General features: G+C 42.1%; 1 protein-coding gene across 2 annotated transcripts in view; it reads right to left on the bottom strand.

Moving 5' to 3' along the window:
- The window catches only part of CLTC (clathrin heavy chain), an 84,364-nt gene extending 63,881 nt beyond the window's left edge, over positions 1–20,483 (bottom strand). Inside the window, exon 1 of one of the 2 annotated variants that reach the window (XM_066262717.1) lies at positions 19,996–20,483. In XM_066262717.1, the coding sequence (XP_066118814.1) occupies positions 19,996–20,037 (42 nt within the window). In that variant the 5' untranslated portion in view covers positions 20,038–20,483. The remainder of the gene's footprint in view (positions 1–19,995) is intronic. The other variant, XM_066262718.1, reaches the window with a different exon arrangement.
- Between the last annotated feature and the right edge of the window lie 489 nt (positions 20,484–20,972).

Genomic DNA, 20,972 nt, shown 5'->3' with positions numbered 1-20,972 from the left:
CCATAAAAATAAATGTCTGCACTCTTCAAAAATATCTGTCATCAAATACAAATAGAGTTCTAGATTAAATGAACCTAAAGAGAAAGGCAAAACTCAATGAGACTCATGATCCTGGATTTTTTTTAGAGAGAGAATATTATCGGAAGTGATAAAATCTGAATTAAGCCTGAGATTACATAACATTATCTGTCACGGTAAATTTCCTCACTTTGAAATTTTTAGTGTAGCTATATAAGACCCTTTTGTTATTCTTTTTTTTTTTTTCTGTATTTTTCTGAAGCCGGAAACAGGGAGAGACAGTCAGACAGACTCCTGCATGCGCCCAACCGGGATCCACTCGGCACGCCCACCAGGGGGTGACGCTCTGCCCACCAGGGGGCGACGCTCTGCCCCTCTGGGGCGTTGCTCTGTTGCGACCAGAGCCACTCTAGCCCCTGGGGCAGAGGCCAAGGAGCCATCCCCCGCACCCGGGCCATCTTTGCTCCAGTGGAGCCTCTGCTGCGGGAGGGGAAGAGAGAGACAGAGAGGAAGGAGAGAGGGAGGGGTGGAGAAGCAGATGGGCGCTTCTCCTGTGTGCCCTGGCCAGGAATCGAACCCGGGACTTCTGCATGCCAGGCCGACGCTCTACCACTGAGCCAACCAGCCAGGGCCCTTTTATTATTCTTACTAAATACACAATAGAGTATGTAGTGGTAAAGAGGATACAAATTACTTTTAAACAGTTTAGTAAAAAACTGATATATAGAGACAAAAGAGAGTAAGTCAAATATAGTAAAAAACAATGTTAAGAACTAAAGAGCCTGGCTAAAGGACGTATATAGGAATTCTTTGCACTACTCTAACTTTTCTGAAAATCTGGAACTATGTAAAAAAAAATTTTTTTAAGGAATCTTAAGAGACATAACTGAAAGCAGCATTCAGATCTTGCTCAGATCCTGATTTAAACAAACCAGTAACATCAGGGGACAATCAGAAATCTGGACTGATTTTTAGATACCGAAGGATTGTTATATTAGGTATATTAGGAGGCTACAATGATACCATGATTATAAAAAAATTTCCCTATTTTTCTACAGATGTACACTGGAGTATTTAAAGGTGAAATATCACAATACCCTGAATTTCTTTAGAAAAAAAAAAAGAGCAAAATATTATTAAACTTGATGATTATGTATATGACCCTCCTCAGCTTTATAAAAGTCTACAAATTTATTTTAAAAAGATTAATCTCCACTCTTCTATAGGTTACAGAACTTGAAAATTATTTCTAAGTATCAGATTTTTATTAGGCACTTTACTTGTAGGGTAGGAAGGAAGACTACAACTTTAAAAGGTAAAAATGAGCCTGAACTGGCGGTGGCGCAATAGATAAAACATCGAACTGGGATGCGGAAGGAACCAGGTTCGAGACCATGAGGTTGCCAGCTTGAGCTCGGGCTCATCTGGCTTGAGCAAAAGAAAAAGTTCACCAGCTTGGACCCAAGGTCGCTGGCTAGAGCAAGGGGTTACTTGGTCTGCTGAAGGCTCGTGGTCAAGGCACATATGAGAAAGCAATCAATGAACAAGTAAGGTGTTACAACGAAAAACTGATGATTGATGCTTCTCATCTTTCTCCGTTCCTGTCTGTCTGTCCCCCCTCTCTCTGACTCTCTCTCTGATCCTGTAAAAAAAAAAAAAAGGTAAAGATGAAAATCCAAGCATAAAATAACTCAAGTTCTGTAAAGAAGCTGTATAATGGATGTCTGCCCAATCAGAACTGAGAGGTTTGCTGCTTTGTCCAATATGGCAGCCAGTGGTTACATGCAGGTATTGGTATTTAATTTCTTAAGAAATAAATATCCGGCCCTGGCAGGTTGGCTCAGTGGTAGAGCATTGGCCTGGCGTGCAGGAGTCCCGGGTTCAATTTCTGGCCAGGGCACACAGGAGAAGCTTCTGCTTCTCCATCCCTCCCCTTCTCCTTCCTCTCTGTCTCTCTCTTGCCCTCCCTCAGCCAAGGCTCCATTGGAGCAAAGATGGCCCGGGTGCTGAGGATGGCTCTGTGGCCTCTGCCTCAGGCACTAGAATGGCTCTGGTTGCAACAGAGCATCGCCCCCTGGTGGGCGTGCCGGGTGGATCCCAGTTGGGCGCATGCAGGAATCTGTCTGACTGCCTCCCATTTCCAGCTTCAGAAAAATAAAGAAAAAAAAAAAAAAAAGAAAAGAAAAGAAAGAAAGAAATATCCAACAACCACATGTGACTATCAAATGGGAAGGCTCAGAATATAGAAATTTTCCATCATTATACAGTTCTATTAGAGAGTCTGTTTCCAGAAAGTTTTTCTTGGGAGTTCAACAAGGAGAAAAGAAAATTTTCTTTAACATTAAACTCCAGCAAAATATGAAGGACAGTTGGTGTAGAGACACACTCATCGAATACAAGGATTTCAGACAAGACGGGAAGAAACAGAAAAAAATAGAATCTTAAGGTTTCAGAATCCAGATATTTACAGAAGGCTTGGAGGTAAAAATCTGCAAAGTTCAATGCTAGCAAAAGAGCCCAAGGAGAAACTCCTCAGTATGGGCGCCTCTTTCCTCTCAGGAAATCAATAAATATTCAAATACTGGGTCCAGGGACTGAGCTGGATTGAGAATGTACAGATGTTAAGAAGAGGCAATTTCTAGAATCTATGTAAACACAATTAATTAAATTTAAAAAAAAGAAGAGGCAATTTCTTTAAAGAACATGAGAAAAATATAGGCCTGATTCTGTGCCTGGTAAACTACAACTGCTTCAATTTTTAAGATGTTCATCGGCCTGACTAGGCGGTGGCGCAGTGGATAGTGTCGGACTGGGATGCAGAGGACCTGGGTTCGAGACCCCGAGGTTGCCAGCTTGAGTGCAGGCTCATCTGGTTTGAGGAAAAGCCCACCAGCTTGAACCCAAGGTCTCTGGCTCCAGCAAGGGGTTAGTCTGCTGAAGGCCGGCGGTCAAGGCACATATGAGAAAGCAATCAATGAACAACTAGGGTGTTGCAACGCGCAATGAAAAACTAATGATTGATGCTTCTCATCTCTCTCTGTCCCTGTCTATCCCTCTCTCTGACTCACTCTGTCTCTGTAAAAAATAAATAAATAAAAATTAAAAAAAAAAAAAGATGTTCATCAGTATCATAAAGGTTTGGGGGAAAGAGTATACAACTTTTAAAATGACTCCATTTCAAAAATAGTATTAAAGAGACTGTATTAAGATAGAAGAAATATGGTTAAAAAAATTTTACCGTCAGCATTATTAGATTCAGAATATGTTATATGATTACCAGTTTTTAACGCCTTACGCTTGTTTTTCCTGTCTTGGTTTTGAAACTATACTTGATTTGATTGCCAATATGGCAAACACAAAAGAGAAAGTATCTATCCTTGTTTGAGGAGCAACAAGGAATGTCTAGGTGCTGCATAAAAATGATTTAACACACAGCAAGCACTTAGAACAGTGTAGGGGCACAAAAGCACTCTATATTTTAGGGATTTCTATCCTTTAGCTCTGTGACTATGGTATCATGACATAGCCTATTCGAAAACATACTGGCTCTGACGTCATGCTTCTGACAGTCTTCTTCAGTGAACTTTAGGGCAGGCCAATTTGCTTTGTTCACGTGTTACTAAAGACAGCTAGAAAAATTTTGTACATCAAGGATCAGGAAACCTAATGATGGTGAGTCAGAACTTTAGAATATGTTAGTGATCAAATATGAAAATATTCTTAAAGGGGCCGAATGAACTATGAGTGCATTTAATCCAAACAGTATACATTTTTTTTTTTTTTTGTATTTTTCTGAAGCTGGAAACAGGGAGAGACAGTCAGACAGACTCCCGCATGCACCCGACCGGGATTCACCCGTACGCCCACCAGGGCGACGCTCTGCCCACCAGGGGGCAGAGCCAAGGAGCCGTCCCCAGCTCCCGGGCCATCTTTGCTCCAATGGAGCCTTGGCTGCGGGAGGGGAAGAGAGAGACAGAGAGGAAGGAGGGGGGGTGGAGAAGCAAATGGGCGCTTCTCCTATGTGCCCTGGCCGGGAATCGAACCCGGGTCCCCCGCACACCAGGTCAACGCTCTACCGCTGAGCCAACCGGCCAGGGCCTACATTTTTTTTAAAAGCAGAAAATGTTAGCAAAAGACAATACAGCCAAATGAAACCACAGTATTTTTCCTTTTTTTTTTTTTCCTTTTTTCTGAAGCTAGAAACAGGGAGAGACAGTCAGACAGAATCCCGCATGCGCCAGACCGGGATCCACCCGGCACGCCCACCAGGGGCGACGCTCTGCCCACCAGGGGGCGATGCTCTGCCCATCCTGGGTGTCGCCATGTTGCGACCAGAGCCACTCTAGCGCCTGGGGCAGAGGCCACAGAGCCATCCCCAGCGCCCGGGCCATCTTTGCTCCAATGGAGCCTTGGCTGCGGGAGGGGAAGAGAGAGACAGAGAGGGAAAGCACGGCGGAGGGGTGGAGAAGCAAATGGGCGCTTCTCCTGTGTTCCCTGGCCGGGAATCGAACCCAGGTCCTCCGCACGCTAGGCGACGCTCTACCGCTGAGCCAACCGGCCAGGGCCCACAGTATTTTTCAATGCCCAATTCTTTGACTAGCTAAAACAAGACTGTCCATTAGCACAAAGTCTCTGTATCAGCAATCAATCACAATTGTGTTTACGCCTACAAACATACATAATTAAAGAAGTAATAGGTCTGCTTTAAGCCTACTAATTTCAACCAGCAGTTCTTACTTTGATCAGATAGGAACACTCATGGGAAATAGGCCTTTTTTTTTTTTTTTTTTTATAAGCATACCCGGAGAATTTACTTCCTAATGAATGACTAACAAACTCAGAACAGAACTCATTTACCAGCTGTATCAGCTGAAAATCAAAATACATTAAAACTTGTGTTTATGCCAGCATTACTAAGGACTTATGTTTCACAATTAGTGCTTGGCTTTACACTTTAAGATCCTTCCTGGTTTCATCTGAATAGTTAGGATGTAAAGGAACTATGTATGAACTACTCTACTGTATTTCAGATGAAGCTATTCTGTAAATGCTCTATGTATAGTCCTATTTCAGTTATTTATGTAAATGAATCTTGTATCTTTTTAAATTTTTTTCATTTATTCATTTTTAGAGAAGGAAGAGGGAGGGAGAGAGGGTGAGAAGGAGAGAGGAGCAGGAAACATCAACTCCCATGTGTGCCTTGACCAGGCAAGCCCAGGGTTTTGAACCAGCAACCTCAGCATTCCAGGTCAACACTTTATGCACTGCTCCATCACAGGTCAGGCAAATCCTGTATCTTAATAAAGACTTGATAGGTGTTACTACTACAGAATTAAGAAGTCCATAATTTTAGAGAGACCCACTGATACTTGGATGTCACCCAATAGATATTTTTTAGTTAAGTGCCTGAATGTTTGGTTAACTTCCTATCCCAAGTATTTCACTCAGTATAGTTTCCTTTAAGTTTCATATATCCTCTACCTTTACTAGCATTGATCCCAGTGAAAAAATATGCTGACACCAGTTACTTCTTTCTGTAAGTCCTTCCAGGAACTAGCAGAACATCACATAAAAACTGCAGTTGCTGTCTTCTACAGGAAATGAAGAAAATGCTGAAAACACAACATTCCTTTAGTTCTTCATCAACAGGATACCAGCCACTGTTTTCTGTGTGTTCCACACATTTCAAGAAAAAAATAAAAATGCCTTTATCTTTGCTGACCCACACTTAAACATATAGATTTGTTTATACTCCCTGTCAGCCTCAGAAGCAATCCCTCTCTCTTAGAATTCTTGACTCTGGTCACTCACTCCAAATTGTTAATATACAGGGTGGGTAAAAATAGGTTCACAGTTGTGAATCCAGGAAACAAAGTTCATAGTATTATTTGCATCACAACTGTAAGCCAACTTATGCCACAGTGGGAGATATCATTAAAGTAATTAAATAACTAAGATTTATTTTCTATTAACACCTGTTGAGCATTTTCTGGCAATTTATATCAATTCAGTATTTTACAACCAGTTACTTAAGTACAAGTTTTGTGTTAAATTGACTCCTTTGTTTACTTTGTGGTAAACTGTTAAGTTTGTCATTACTGCCTGACCAGCAGTGGCACAGTGGATAAATCATTGTCCTAGAATGCTGAGGCTGCTGCTTCAAAACCCCAGGCTTGCCTCATCAAGGCATATACGAGAAGCAACTATGCTTTCTGCCTCTTTCTGCTACCCTCCCTAAATCTCTAGACGCAATAAATAAAATCTTAAAAAAAAAAAAAAAAAAATGACAGTGTAAAAAAAGAAAAAGTTTGTCATTACCACAAAAGTAAAAATCTATAGGGGATAAAAATAGATTTTAGGCTCAGAGGGATTTGAGAGCACAATTTATAGATCATCCTCTAAACAGAAGAAAAAACTTTCCATCATCTCAAAATCCTATTTCACTGTATGACATTCAGTGTTAATTAATATTGGTCTGATTTTTTGGTCAGGGAAAGGGTGTGCCCTGGATGCTTATAGATCTTTTTAATTCATTGTACTAAAACTTCTCCAGGCTTGTCTCAAACACTAAATCTTTAATTTCCTTCTTTCATATCCAGCTTTCTTCCATTATCTGAAAAAAGCCTCTACTCTAATTATTTTGGATTTTATAAACTATTCCATCACACCCTCCCCCTTTGTAGCTAATTCTGTGATTTCCCTCAAAATTTAAAAGCTTCAAAAAAAAAATCAAATTAATCTTTCACACTGCAGATTTCTACAAGGGCAATTCTGCTCCTAATTGTCTTGAGAATCGACTGTTTCTGTTTATGTTCTGTTATTTCAACCCTTTATCTCCATGGGTCTTTTTGTTTGCTTTACATCAAGTGTTTTTTGCATGTCACAGATGATGACAACAGTTTTCTAAGGTTTTCTTCTGGTTCTAGCAGGAAAAATCTTTAAAACAGTGGTTTCCAACCTTTTTACACTTGGAGACTGGTGAAAATAGGAGAATTGTTTTGGGGACTGCTAAGGCAGAAATCGCCCTGACCCATAAGCAAATTCAACTAAGAAAGAGTACTGGGTCTATATATATAACCTTTATACAATATCAGGGCAATTGAAAACTACAATATTTCCTCCAGTCTCCTCCTAGTTCTGTTGCGCTTTTTCCAACAATCACACATTCAAACAATTATCAAGCAGCCACTGTATGACAGACCCTATACTAATACCGAGAATTCTACAGTTAATGATATGGTCTCTTCTATTCACTGTGTAACAAGCATGCAGCAATTGCACCAGGGCGATGAGGTTGCAGGGATGCATGCCTAGCCCAGACATATGTGGTATGTCCAAAGAAATGGAAACGGAATCTAAAGCAGGACACACAATTTAAGGAAAGGCAGGGCTATAAAGCGTGGGTGAGAACAAATAGAACCAAAACTACTGTTTACGCCCAAACAGGGTATTCATTTCCCAAGAAGTCTATTCCCCAATCAAAAACCTGACAAGTATTGAAGAGAATGCGAAAATTGGAACACTCATGAAGTGCTGGTACCAGTGCTATGAAAAACAGTTGGGCAGTCTCTCAAAAAGTTAAAACATGATTACCATATGACCCAGTAGAAACTCCACTCCTAGGTATATATCCAAAAGAACTGAAAAACAGGCAAACAAAACCTTGTACCTTCATGTTCCCAACAGCACTATTTAAAATAACCAATGGGGCCCTGGCCGGTTGGCTCAGCGGTAGAGCGTCGGCCTGGCGTGCGGGGAACCCGGGTTCGATTCCCGGCCAGGGCACATAGAAGAAGCGCCCATTTGCTTCTCCACCCCCCCCCCTTCCTCTCTGTCTCTCTCTTCCCCTCCCGCAGCCAAGGCTCCACTGGAGCAAAAGATGGCCCAGGCGCTGGGGATGGCTCCTTGGCCTCTGCCCCAGGCGCTAGAGCGGCTCTGGTGGCAACAGAGCGACCCCTCAGAGGGGCAGAGCATCGCCCCCTGGTGGGCAGAGCGACACCCCCCCCCCCCGTGGGCGTGCCGGGTGGCTCCCGGTCGGGCGCATGTGGGAGTCTGATTGTCTCTCCCCGTTTTCAGCTTCAGAAAAAACAAACAAACAAACAAAAAAACCAATGGGTGGAAAGAACTCAAATATCCATTAACTGGTGAAAGAACAAATACAATGTGGCATATCCATTCAATGAAGTAATGTTCACCCATAAAGGAATGAAGTACTGATACACAGTATACAACATGGATGAACCTCAAGCATCATGCTCAGTGAAAGGAGTTAGAGTGCATGATTCCATAACAGGCAAATCTACAGACACAGAAAGCACATTAATGGTTGCCAGGGGACAGGAGGAGCAAAGAAGGGAAGATTGCTTAATTCTTTGAGTAGTATGAACATTCATGTACGTGCTCGTGCCTTCTGACTATCCACAGTATGATCAATTTATTTTAAAAACATGTAAGGCAATATTAAGAAAAGACAAATGTATGTTCTTCTTGTTTTCATAAATTGGTTATCAAACATGATTTTAAGTTAATAAAACTGTATCTGGAACTGATTTCATTTTTTTTCTTATTTTTGTTTTTATTTATTGATTTTAGTGAAAGAGGCGGGGGTAGGAAGAAAGACAGGAACATCAATCTGTTCCTGTATGTGCCCTGACCGGGGATCGAACCGGCAGCCTCTATGCTTCAGGTCAACACTCTTAACCAACTAAGCTATCTAGCCAGGGCTGATTTCATTGTTTCAAAGAAAAACAAAAAACTCCCAGGGGTCAGTGAGCATGAAAAGAACTCACTACTCAAAGGGTTAATAAATATAGGATTTCCTTTTGGAGAATAGAAAATTTGGGAACTAGATACAGATGACAGCTGTAAATGTACTAAATATCCCTAATTTGCTCACTTTAAAATGGCTAATTTTAAGTTATATAAATTTTACCTCAACTTAAAAAGGCTTTTTTTTAGCCCTGGATGGGTAGCTCAGTTGGTTAAGAGTGTGGTCCTGATACCCAAGGTTGTGGGTTCAATCCCTGGTCAGGGCACATACAAGAATCAATCAATGAATGCAGAGATAAGTAGAGTAGCAAATTGAAGTCTCTCTCTCTCTCTCTCCCCCTTCCTCAATCCCTAAAATCAGTAAATTTTTTTTAAAAAAATTAACTTATTAAAATAAAGGTTTGGTCCCATTCAAGTATAAGCCCCTAAGGATTTTATATATGTTAACACATAAATGAAGTAGTCACTTGACTTAGTTTACATAAATATTTAAAATTATGAAGTAATTAACTTGGAAATGTTTTTTACTCTTTACACTTCAGAAACCAATTTACTTAAACTCTTCATTGGCATTTTTTACATCAGTGTCTTCATTAGCACTGGAAAGTCATCTACATTCTATCAAAGCTTTTTTTATTTTTTAAATCCATTATGGTATAATCATGGAAATTTTGTAACAGGCCTCGAACCATTTGCATATTATGAGTTGTTTTGACTTGCTTGAATTATGATCCCCAGAAACATATCCCTAAGGGATTGCTTTTTGAGGAATTTTTCTTGTGTGTGTGTGTGTGTGTGTGTGTAACAGAGACAAAGACAGAAAGACAGACAGAGAGAGGGACAGATAGGGACTGACAGACCGGAAGGGAGAGAGATGAGAAGCATCAATTCTTCATTGCGGCACCTTCGTTTCTCACAGATTGCATTCTCATATGTGCCTTGACCGGGGGTAGGGGGATAGGGGGCCACAGCTGATTGAGTAACCCCTTGCTCAAGCCTGCAATCTTGGGCTTCAAGCAGCAACCACGGGGTCATATCTATGATCCCACACTCAAGCTGGTGAACCTGTGCTCAAGCCAGAGACCTCAGGGTTTTGAATCTGAGTCTTCCACGTCCCAGTCCGACACTCTAACCACTGCACCACTGCCTGGTCAGGCATTTTTTTGATGAATATTTAAAATGTTTGCTTATAACATGCAACAGGTATAATTGTGAGGCCATACAGAAAGGAATAATTATTAGGTGTGTTAAATTTATCTCTTACCAATCCAGAAGATTTCAAATAATGAGATCTGTCCAAGTCAGCTCTTTGCCAAGGTGAGTGTACATGCACAGTTTCTGGCTTTACGCAGTCTACTTGGGTGGTTTTTAAGTCCTCTTTCTTTTTTTAATTTTTTTAAGTGAGAGGAGGGAAGATGGAAAGACAGACTTCCACATGTGCCCTGGCCAAGATCCTCCTAGCAACACCTGTCTGAGGCTGATGCTCGAATCAATCAAGTTTTCCTCAGCTCCTGGGGACAACTCTCAACACACTCAAACCAACTGAGCCACAGGCTGCGAGATAGGAAGGGAGAGAGAATGGGAAAAGGGGGTGGGGTGGGGGAAGAGAAGCAGATGGTTGCTTCTCACATGTGCCCTGACCAGGGATTGAACCCGGGACGTCTGCACGCTAGGTCAATGCTCTATACACTGAGCCAACTTGCAAGGGCCTAAGCCCTCTTTCTTGGATGAGCAACTGATCAGAAACGGATGACAGCACCTGACTAGGCGGTGATGCAGAGGACCCAGGTTCAAAACCCTGAAGTCGCCAACCTGAGCACGGGCTCATCAGGCTTGACCACAAGGTCGCTGGCTTGAGGCTTGAGCGTGGGATCATAGACATGACCCTATGGTCACTGGCTTGAGTCCAAAGGTCGATCGATGGCTTGAAGCCCAAGATCGCTGGCTTGAGCTTAAGGGGTCACTAGCTCTGCTGTAGCCCCCCCATTCCCCGTTAAGGCTCATATAAGAAAGCAATCAATGAACAACTGAGAAGCCGCAACAAATAATTGATGCTTCTTATCTCTCTCTTCCTTTCTGTCTGTCCCTATCTGTTCCTCTGTCACAAAAAAGAAACAGATGAAAGCAACTCTCAACCCAATTCCCATTTTTCATATACTGTACTTAGATCCTCCTAGTTTCACTTGATTGGGTCATCAAAAACTACAATGCCCAGGACTCCCAGTGTGCATCACTATGAGAGATACTCTCTTTCCTACTCCAGAAAGAGATTAGATATAGAAAATGAGGAGGAGTAAAGAGTCTGGTATAACTTCAAGATCTTGGCTTCCTTAACTAGGTAGATGTTTTTTTCTCTAGCACAACACACATGTTCAACTCAGCTAGGTAAATGGAGGCTCCTCTCTAGCACAGAAATATTCAAATATTATTTGTTTGTTTGTTTGTTTGTTGTTGTTTTAATAAAGAACAAGTAAATTTATTTATTTATTTATTATTATTATTATTTTTACAGAGGCAGAGAGAGGAATAGACAGACAGGAACGGAGAGATGAGAAGCATCAATCAGTTTTTCGTTGCGACTTCTTAGTTGTTCATTAATTGCTTTAGCATATGTGCCTTGACCACGGGCCTTCAGCAGACCAAGTAACCCCTTGCTGGAGCCAGCGACCCTGGGTCCAGGCTGGTGAGCTTTTTCCTCAAGCCAGATGAGCCCGCGCTCAAGCTGGCGACTTCGGGGTCTCAAACCTGGGTCCTTCCACCTCCCAGTCCAACGCTCTATCCACTGCGCCACCACCTGGTCAGGCCAAATATTATTTTAATTTAGCCTGACCCTTGGTGGCGCAGGGGATAAAGCATCGACCTGGAATGTTGAGGTCGCTGGTTTGAAACCCTGGGCTTGCCTGGTCAAGGCATATATGGGAAGCAACTACTACGAGTTGATGCTTCCCACCTCTCCCCCCATTTCTCTCTCTCCCCTTTACCTAAGAAAAAAAATCAATAATTAAAAATAGTTTAAAAGTGTTATTTTAATTTAATAAATGAGGGCATGGCTGGGTAGTTCAGTTCATTAAGAGCACCGACCTAATACATCAAGGTTGTGGGTTCAATCCCCAGTCAGGACACATACAAGAAAGCATAATAAGTGGAACCAATGTTTCTCTCTTTCTCTCTCTCAAATCAATCAATAATTTTAAAAAAATGAGATAGTTGAGAAAAGGTAAAAAGAGCTTAGATTAAATATCTGAGACATTTTCCACAACAACACACTGTAGAATTAAAATTTTTTAATGTGATGAAGTGGTTTTAAAGGACTCATTTGCTATTCTTTCTGAAATAAGCTTTAAAATCTGCTTTACCTAATTAGAACTTAAAGAAAAGTCCTTATTCACCGAAGATTCAGAAAAGGATGTACTAATGTTACTTGGAAGTTCTGCCTCCCAACCACACCCTACAAGTTTGTAATCATTTCCCCTGTATGGTTATGCCAATCAAACTGAGCAAGCATATTCTATTCCTACTTTCTTCCTTTACCTACCCTAAGCACAACCATCTTCCTACAATTTTACACAATTTTTACATTAGTACAAATACAAAATAATGCATTATATAGTAAAATAGAAAGCAGAAGTTGCCTGCTTTCTCAAGTGGCTTCAGACTAGAATACATCATTGTCTTGTCATCAAGGGAAAGTCTATAGAGCCTGATCACATGGTGGCGCAGTGGATAGAGCACCAGCCTGGGATGCTAAGGACCCAGGTTTGAAACCCCCAAAGTCCCCGGCTTGACCACCGGTCAAACACATAGGAGAAAACAAATAACAAACAACTAAGGTGCCGCAACTATTGAGTTGACGCTTTTCATCTCTCTCCCTTCCTGTCTGTCTGTCCCTATCCATCGCGTGCTCTCTGTCTCTTAAAAAAAAAAAAAAAAAAGGCCAAAGAGAAGTTTAAGAAATGCAGACTTCTGAGAGGGATATACAGATAACCATGGTTACAAGTTAATCTGATCCCAATTATCCTGCACAATTCTCTAGAGGGAACTTGAATAAAGCTGTTTAAAATAATCTAAATATCTGTTTAAGGCATTAAAAAAAAATCTAATGGGCCTGACCTGTGGTGGCGCAGTGGATAAAGCGTCGACCTGTAAATGCTGAGGTCCCCGGTTCGAAACCCTGGGTTTGCCTGGTCAAGGCACATATGGGAGTGATGCTTCCAGCTCCTCCCCCCTGTCTCTCCTCTCTCTCTCTCCCTCTCTCTCACCTCTCTAAAATGAATAAATAAAATTTTTTTAAAAAGTAACACTTAAAAAAAATTCAAATGTTGGTTCGCTGATCCCTACATTTCTAATATAAAAACTACTAACATAAAAATAAACTACTAGTGTTCGATTCCCGGCCAGGGCATGCAGGAGAAGCGCCCATGTACTTCTCCACCCTTCCCTCTCTCCTTTCTCTCTCTCTCTCTCTCTCTCTCTCTCTTCCCCTCCCACCGCCAAGGTTCCATTGGAGCAAAGTTGGCCCAGGTGCTGAGAGGATGGCTCCATGGCCTCCACCTCAGGTGCTAGAATGGCTCCAGTTGCAACAGAGCAGCGCCCTAGATGGGCAGAGCATTGCCCTCTTGTGGGCATGCCAGGTAGATCCTGGTTGGGCGCATGCAGGAGTCTGTCTCTCTGCCTCCCTGCTTCTCACATCAGAACAATACAAACCCCCCCCCAAAAAAAAACAACAAACTAGGCCCTGGCCGGTTGGCTCAGCGGTAGAGCGTCGGCCTAGCATGCGGAGGACCCGGGTTCGATTCCCGGCCAGGGCACACAGGAGAAGCGCCCATTTGCTTCTCCACCCCTCCGCCGCGCTTTCCTCTCTGTCTCTCTCTTCCCCTCCCGCAGCCAAGGCTCCAATGGAGCAAAGATGGCCCGGGCGCTGGGGATGGCTCTGTGGCCTCTGCCTCAGGCGCTAGAGTGGCTCTGGTCGCAATATGGCGACGCCCAGGATGGGCAGAGCATCGCCCCCTGGTGGGCAGAGCGTCGCCCCTGGTGGGCGTGCCGGGTGGATCCCGGTCGGGCGCATGCGGGAGTCTGTCTGACTGTCTCTCCCTGTTTCCAGCTTCAGAAAAATGGAAAAAAAAACCAAAAAAACAACAAACTACTAGTGGAATGTGTACATCAAAGAATACCGTAGTATATCTAGAAGCTGTGGTATAATTTGCAGTTCAAATTATACTGATCCTTCACCAAATGAGGCAATGTGCCACATCGAAAAAAAAAGCAAAAGTATTAGTCTGACTACCCATTCTTTCGCTATGTGACTCTACAAGTTAAATGCTATGAACTTGTTTTCCCAGCTACAAAATAAGTCTGATCATACCTATCTAAAGGGAATATTCTGCTAATAAAATGAGATGAACATAAAATCTTTAGCAGAGTTCCTGACACACAGTCCGTGCTCAAACAGCTATTTATTTTGATCCTGTAAATTTCAAGGCAATTAAGATATGATGGATAGTTATTTCCTCTAAAATAGAATAAAATATCTTAAATTATGTCTTTCATAATACAAAAGAAGACACAAAATCCAAGTCTGACAGAGCAGTTCTTGCATAACACATTCTAATCCAAAGCTCCTGCCAGCCCATCATGTTAAGAGCATTAGCCACAGGCACTTGGCCAAGAGAGGGGAGTAAAGGACACCTATAGCTGTAAACTTTACTATAATTTACAAATTGATTTTATGAAGTAGCTTTTAGCGTGGCAAGAATGTAAATGAATTAGAGAAATAGTCTCATTCTCATATACAGGACTAAAATACTTATCAGCAACAAAATCATTTCCCACCTAAGTGAGAACATTTACTTCAACACTACCATCTTACAGAAAGAAATAGTAACAAAAACAAAGGTCTGGCTGGCATTCCACATGGGTATTTTATCAGATATGATAGGTTTCTCAAGTTTTCTGACCAAAAACACTAATTAAAATTGTATCAATGATACACAGCGAGTATTCATAGTATATAATACAAGATTTTAAAATTTCTCTTTTGGATACAGTTTCAAAACAAATTCAATTTTATGCCATTAATATTTGTATGAAATTCTGCACAATGTCTAACATTCCATAATCTCCATGGTTGCAATTATATGTGGACTGGCTTTGTCAACTAATCAATGCAAACATGAGTGCAAACTGCAGTCAGTCTTGTTCACAAGTTTATCCCTAGACTAACACAGTTGCTGATGTATGATACTCAAATCCGAGGCGGATACTAAATATTTATGAACCATAAAAATCTAGGAATGCAAATTAAACATTGTGTCATTAATTAAGAGAAACCTGAATAAAATGTACTGACACAAATTAGATATCTAACAATTAATGCTATGAAAGTGCTACACCAAGTACTTTACACACATGATCTCAGACCTTCACAGTAACCTGGTGAGGCAGTTCCGCCTACTTCACAAAGAAGCAAAAAGTTAGTCCTAACTTGCACTCTCCAGTACTGTACTCACATTTCACAAGCCTTATGTGGTACCGAGCACTTGAAATGTAGTTACTGTGAATGAATTTATTTAAATTAATTAAAATTTGTTATTGATGATTATGTATTAAAACTTATGTATGCTTGGAACAACTTAAGTATGCAAACTGCTTTTCCAACTGTAAATTTTATGAAAACTACAGATAATACAGATAAAATTATTTCCAATAAAAAGAGGGTCTGAATTAAGTTGTGCTCTAAGTGTAAAATACACAGGAGATTCTGAAAATCCAGTACCCCCCACAAAAAGAGAATGCAAAATATCTTATTTGAAAATTATATACTGATTAGAGGTTGAAATTATAACATTTTGGATATACTGAGTTACATAAACACACTAAAATCACTATTTTTCTATTGGACAAGCACTGGTCTTGACAACCCCTAAACTGCTAATCTGTCTACTATACCAGTGTTTTTCAACCGCTAGTCTGTGGGCCAGTGTCAGTGCAGGAAAGAGTTAACCACCCTGATATTGTATGAAGACTACAGAATCACAAAGTTTCTGGCGGACAGGTACTGGTCCGTGGACTGGTGATTGAAAACCCACTATACATCATTAAACACATTTTAAACCAGTAGAGAAATCACTTCTTGGAGCAAAGTGCAACAGAACAAAAACACACAGTAGGATACAGTATAACTTCTCTTAAGGCTAACCATTCTATTTCTTAGAAACAGTTTGTGTCAGAAGACCTTAGGTTCAAAACACATCTGACAATGTAATTGAGTCTCACTTTCTACAACTGTTTTAGAGGATGTTGGGGGATTACCTGTAAGTAAATACCTAAAAGCACCCAGCCACATTCAAGGGATATAACAGACTCTCACAAGAAGTTTGCTGCTTCCTCCACTCCTTAGTCACTGTTCATCATCACTTTCCCAAGAGACAGTATTCAACTAACACTTTCAATGTTTTAACTGCAGCTAAAAAAAATGCTCTAAACAAATAAATACAGGTGATTAGATAAATCTTCACTCGCGTATCAGTATGGTCTATAATTGTGCAGTCCAATGCCATAGTCAACAGCCTCATGTAGCTATTTACATTTACTTTTTTTAAGAACTTAGCTCCTCAGTCATACTAATCACATTTCATGTGCTCAACATTCCTATGTAGCTAGTGCAAATTTTCATCATGAAATAAAGTACTATTGAACAGTAACTCTCAGAAAGCAAAAATCACATCGGTAACAGTGATAGAAGAAAACATCTTGTTAAATATAATTCAGGTAACATTGGTTGAGGTTCCTGAAATCATGTATTTTACTGCACACTAAAATGAAAATGATTGAGGTTCTACACACACACACACAGTTCCTTATCCTAAATTATTTCCTAGAGAGTGAAAGCACGGCCACTAAAATTAGCCACACCCCTTCAAGCTGAGTAAACCGACCATTAGAAAAATTCTGACACACATGATACATCTTAAACCTAGAAGCTATTCCCAGGGTACACTGCAGCAAAATTCCAGGTAGTTGCCTCTTTCAGGAAGTACAGTTAAGCATCTAACATATCCCAGCAATACTTAGCATTATTTTCTCCTTGCAAACCAGAACAACCATAGCAGGAACCCCTACCATTCAACTCACAACACATTCCAGACCTGCATTTATAGGTTAAAGGGAAAAGAACAGGGTGGGGAAATTTTGTATTATAGGCCCAAAGAACCTGGGACACTGAAGAAAGTGTCAATTGACATAAAAATAGTTAATGCCCCAAGAACTGAGAATCGCAGGCAACATTTTATATGTATAGCCTAGGATAATTTTTTTCTCCAGAAAATATGCTATCAGCCCAAACATCCTAAAAAAGAAAAAATATCCTTCTTAACTTAAAATTATGACCATTCATTTGCTGTATAGTTCCAAGCTCTAATAACAGATCCTTCAGCTGGCCAAGTAGTTACATGTTATAAAAATAAATTAATTTACAGTTCACCTTTTGAAGCTTTCACAAGCTAATTCTGCAAATTCCTCAATTCTTGTTCCTTTTTTTTTTTCCTTTTTTGTATTTTTCCAAAGTTAGAAGTGGGGAGGCAGTCAGACAGACTCCCACATGCGTCCGACTGGGATCCACCCAGCATGTCCAGCAGGGGGCGATGCTCTGCCCATCTGGGGTGTTGCTCCGTTGTGTGGGGAGCCATTCTAGCGCCTGAGGCAGAGAGAGGCCTTGGAGCCATCCTCAGCACCCAGGCCAACTTTGCTCCAATGGAGCCTTGGCTGCAGGAGGGGAAGAGAGAGACAGAGAGGAAGGAGAGGAGGAAGGGTGGAGAAGCAGATGGGCGCTTCTCCTGTGTGCCCTAATCAGGAATCAAACTCGGGACTTCCATATGCTGGGCCGACGCTCTACTGCTGAGCCAATCTTGTTCCTAATTTATATCCTAAGTATTTCACAAGGTATTCTGCTACTTAACAAACTGTCAGGAACTCAAAGTTTAAAGACATAATGCCAATCAAAATAATCCTTAATAATTTTTAAAAAGGGGAGGCATAAAAATGAAAAGTCAGGAAATATATTATTTATCCTGGAAGAGTTTGGTGATTGGGGCTTTGCACAATTATTTATTATCAGTTGGAGCACACAGTTACACTTGCAAGCTAAGTTTAGGCATGGCACATTACTCCTCCACCCCCGCCAAGAAAAAAGATGACTTAATTTCTCAAGTGTAATTGAAAAGCTGCTTTACATTCATATCTTCAAATTATTTGAGAAGGAAATGGCTTCACTCAAGTATATATTTGCAGAAATTCTGAATCCCTTAGGAAATCAGACCCATATTAAATCTGTCTTCAGTTAGTGACAAGGTTGGATTCCAATCTTTGGGATCATTTAACAATTATTTGCTCTTCTGAAAAGCCATTGCCCAAACCATCAGTAGTCAAGAAATGAGCTTTACTAGTGGACTATATACCTTTGTCTAATAAAGAGCAATTATAACTGCTTCTCTTGTGTATGACTTTGCAAACATCTGTCTGTAGAAAGACTAAGCATCAGATGTACTGTTTAAGGAGCCTGTGTTCTCTTAATCCTCCACATTCATTTATATCCCACTTTAACAGAAGTAACCATAGTAATTAAAACTTACATTGAACATAAATAATTTCTGCATTCATTCTATCACTTAACATTTTTAACCTATTATAAAATAGTGTTCCATTACTTCAAATGAGTGATCTGAAAACCAAAGATGACTGAATAAAGTGCATTACTCAACTCATTATTTTGAGTAAATAATATTCATTACATTTCAAGACTTAAGTCTTGAATGAATATTATTCATTACATCCTTGCTGATGTAAAGAAAAGTGATAATACCTACAAAAAAATATAAAATTGTTGACAGCCCAAATATTAAACCTTTTTATTAACAAGAACCCCACCAATGGGAGGAACTAAAAAAAAAATCAGCCTTCAGTGGTAAAGTGTCCAAAAGATCACTAATATCAGTGTCATGTCAAACCATGCCATCTTTTATCATGAAATTAGCCCTTCAGAAATTGTGCTGAGGCAAGCCTCTTTAGGGGGTATATGGGAAGAAAATTATGATGAGTGTATTATTTCAGCCAAAGTGAAACCAGGAAAATCAGAAGCTCAGAAAAGGTTTAATTCAGTCAAGCCCTCCAATGATCACCTGTCTGGGCCCTCCATGGGCATGCTGCCAATTAAGACAGTATGCTGCCTACAGGACAATGCACCATGAGGAAGAATTCTAGAACCTACTAAAAGGAAACCAATTACAGACCAAATAATCTTACATATCTCAGAGCAGGTGTGCTCTATCCCTAGGGCTCCGTTCAATTGTATGCAATCCTCAGGGAGGAAGGCACTCACGCCCCAAACTACCTACTCAACTCCAGCAGACCCCCAAGATAACCCTTGAATAACTCTTTCCTACCTTCTAGAACCAAAGGGGATAAGAGTCATACCACCTCAGAGAAATCAAGAAAGGAAAAACAAACAAAAAAAACCCCCGCGAGTTCCCCTAGGGACCTTGACCCCACTCACTCTAAGATTGACACCGCCAAGAAATACGTTCCCCCATTCTATCCTCCTTCTGTTCCTTCAGTGACCTTCTCTTCCTACAGCCTCGGGGAAGGCAAGCGACAAGCCACCCCCGTCCTCCTGCGCTCCCAGTGAAAGGTGGCTTTCTCAGTCGAGAACCACAAAGGGAGGAAGAAAAAAGGTTGCTCCTCCCCAACCCACCCGCCCCACAACTCCTGGGTGCAGAACACGATGAGGGAAAGCGAAGAGAAGAGCAATGGGAAGTGACAGCTCTACAATGGCCTAGGCGATGAGATCCTCGTTCCAGAAGAAACGCGGGAGAATACTCCCCCACCCCCAACCTACCCAAATGAATGAACTGAATAAAACTGGAAGTGGGGGGGTGGAGTTAGTATGCGCAGTTCTCGCCACCCAGGAAGCAAAGATAGGAAGGCCCTCGAACCCAGGAATGGCCTCGCTGCCCTTCGCACCCGACCCTCGTCCTCTCCATGCAAACCTCACACCACTTAACCCTTTCAGTTTTCCAAGATAGCGCTCCCATCCTCCATTTACCCCAGACACCAATATTACCCCACCTTCGATCCTGCTTTTTTGCTTAGTCCCACACACCAGCTTTCTCCTTACCACCCTCTCCACAGCCCTCGCCAGCCCCAGCCGAGCCGCACCTGGAGATGCTCCTGAAAACGAATTGGCAGAATCTGGGCCATGGCGCTGTCGGGGGTATCGTCTCCTCCTGTCACTGGGACTGCGGGGCAGTTGCTGCCCAGGCTCTCCAAGGGAAAGGAGGAGAAAGGGGAGGGGGTAGGCTGAGCTCAGCAGGATACTCTCCCGGGACACAGGAAACTGGCAGGCAGACGAAAGAGCTTGGGTCGGGGGCGGAGGCTCCAGGGTCCGGGAGAGCCGCAATGGCGGAACCCGGCGCAGCGCAGACTCCGGAAACGGCTGAGCCCTGCGGAGGGATCCCGGCGACAGAACTCCGCCCAAGTCACTTCACCCTCTCCGTCTTATGTACCCCTCCACGGCGTGCCGCGGCACTGCTGGCGCAGGAATTCGGGACGCAGTGCGTTCAAGGCTTCGTTATTGCTGCGACACGAAGGTAGCTAGAGGAAGCGAAGGGACTACTTTTTTGGACTCATCACTTTCCCCAGTCCCCTGCTTTCCTCCCCCCCCTCACTTTTTTTTTTTTTTTTTTTTGCATTTTGCCACATCATGCGACTAGGGGCGGAGGACGTCACTTCCTTTTGCGCCTTAGGTCCCACCCACGCACTTCCGGGTGCACGTGATGCTGGTCGGGAAAGTTGGCTGATTGCTGCCGGAATGCCAGAGCGAGTTATAGGAAAATGTGGAGTCTCCTGGGAATGCGATGGCAGTGGGGCCGCCTGGAGGAGTGGCAGTGCTTGTCCCCTGTGGGCCCTGCGTATTTAAACTAATGTCTCTTAGGAAGAGGACGTGGCGTGGACAAATGGCCCCGGCCTCCCGCGCTCTCCGTGACTCAGGGAAACGGCCTCCCTGCAGAGCGCACTCCTGGCAGCTGGCAGCAGCACTCCTCCCCCGCCTAGTTTCCTATAAGTGGGTGTTTTCTTACATCCCTGGGAGGGGGGCACGAATTGGGGTTTAAAATCCTCCCTGCCCTTAACGCCCT

This window comes from Saccopteryx bilineata, chromosome 2 (assembly GCF_036850765.1).
Source record: "Saccopteryx bilineata isolate mSacBil1 chromosome 2, mSacBil1_pri_phased_curated, whole genome shotgun sequence".
Taxonomy (NCBI): Eukaryota; Metazoa; Chordata; class Mammalia; order Chiroptera; family Emballonuridae; genus Saccopteryx; species Saccopteryx bilineata.
This window is presented reverse-complemented; position numbering and strand designations above follow the sequence as displayed.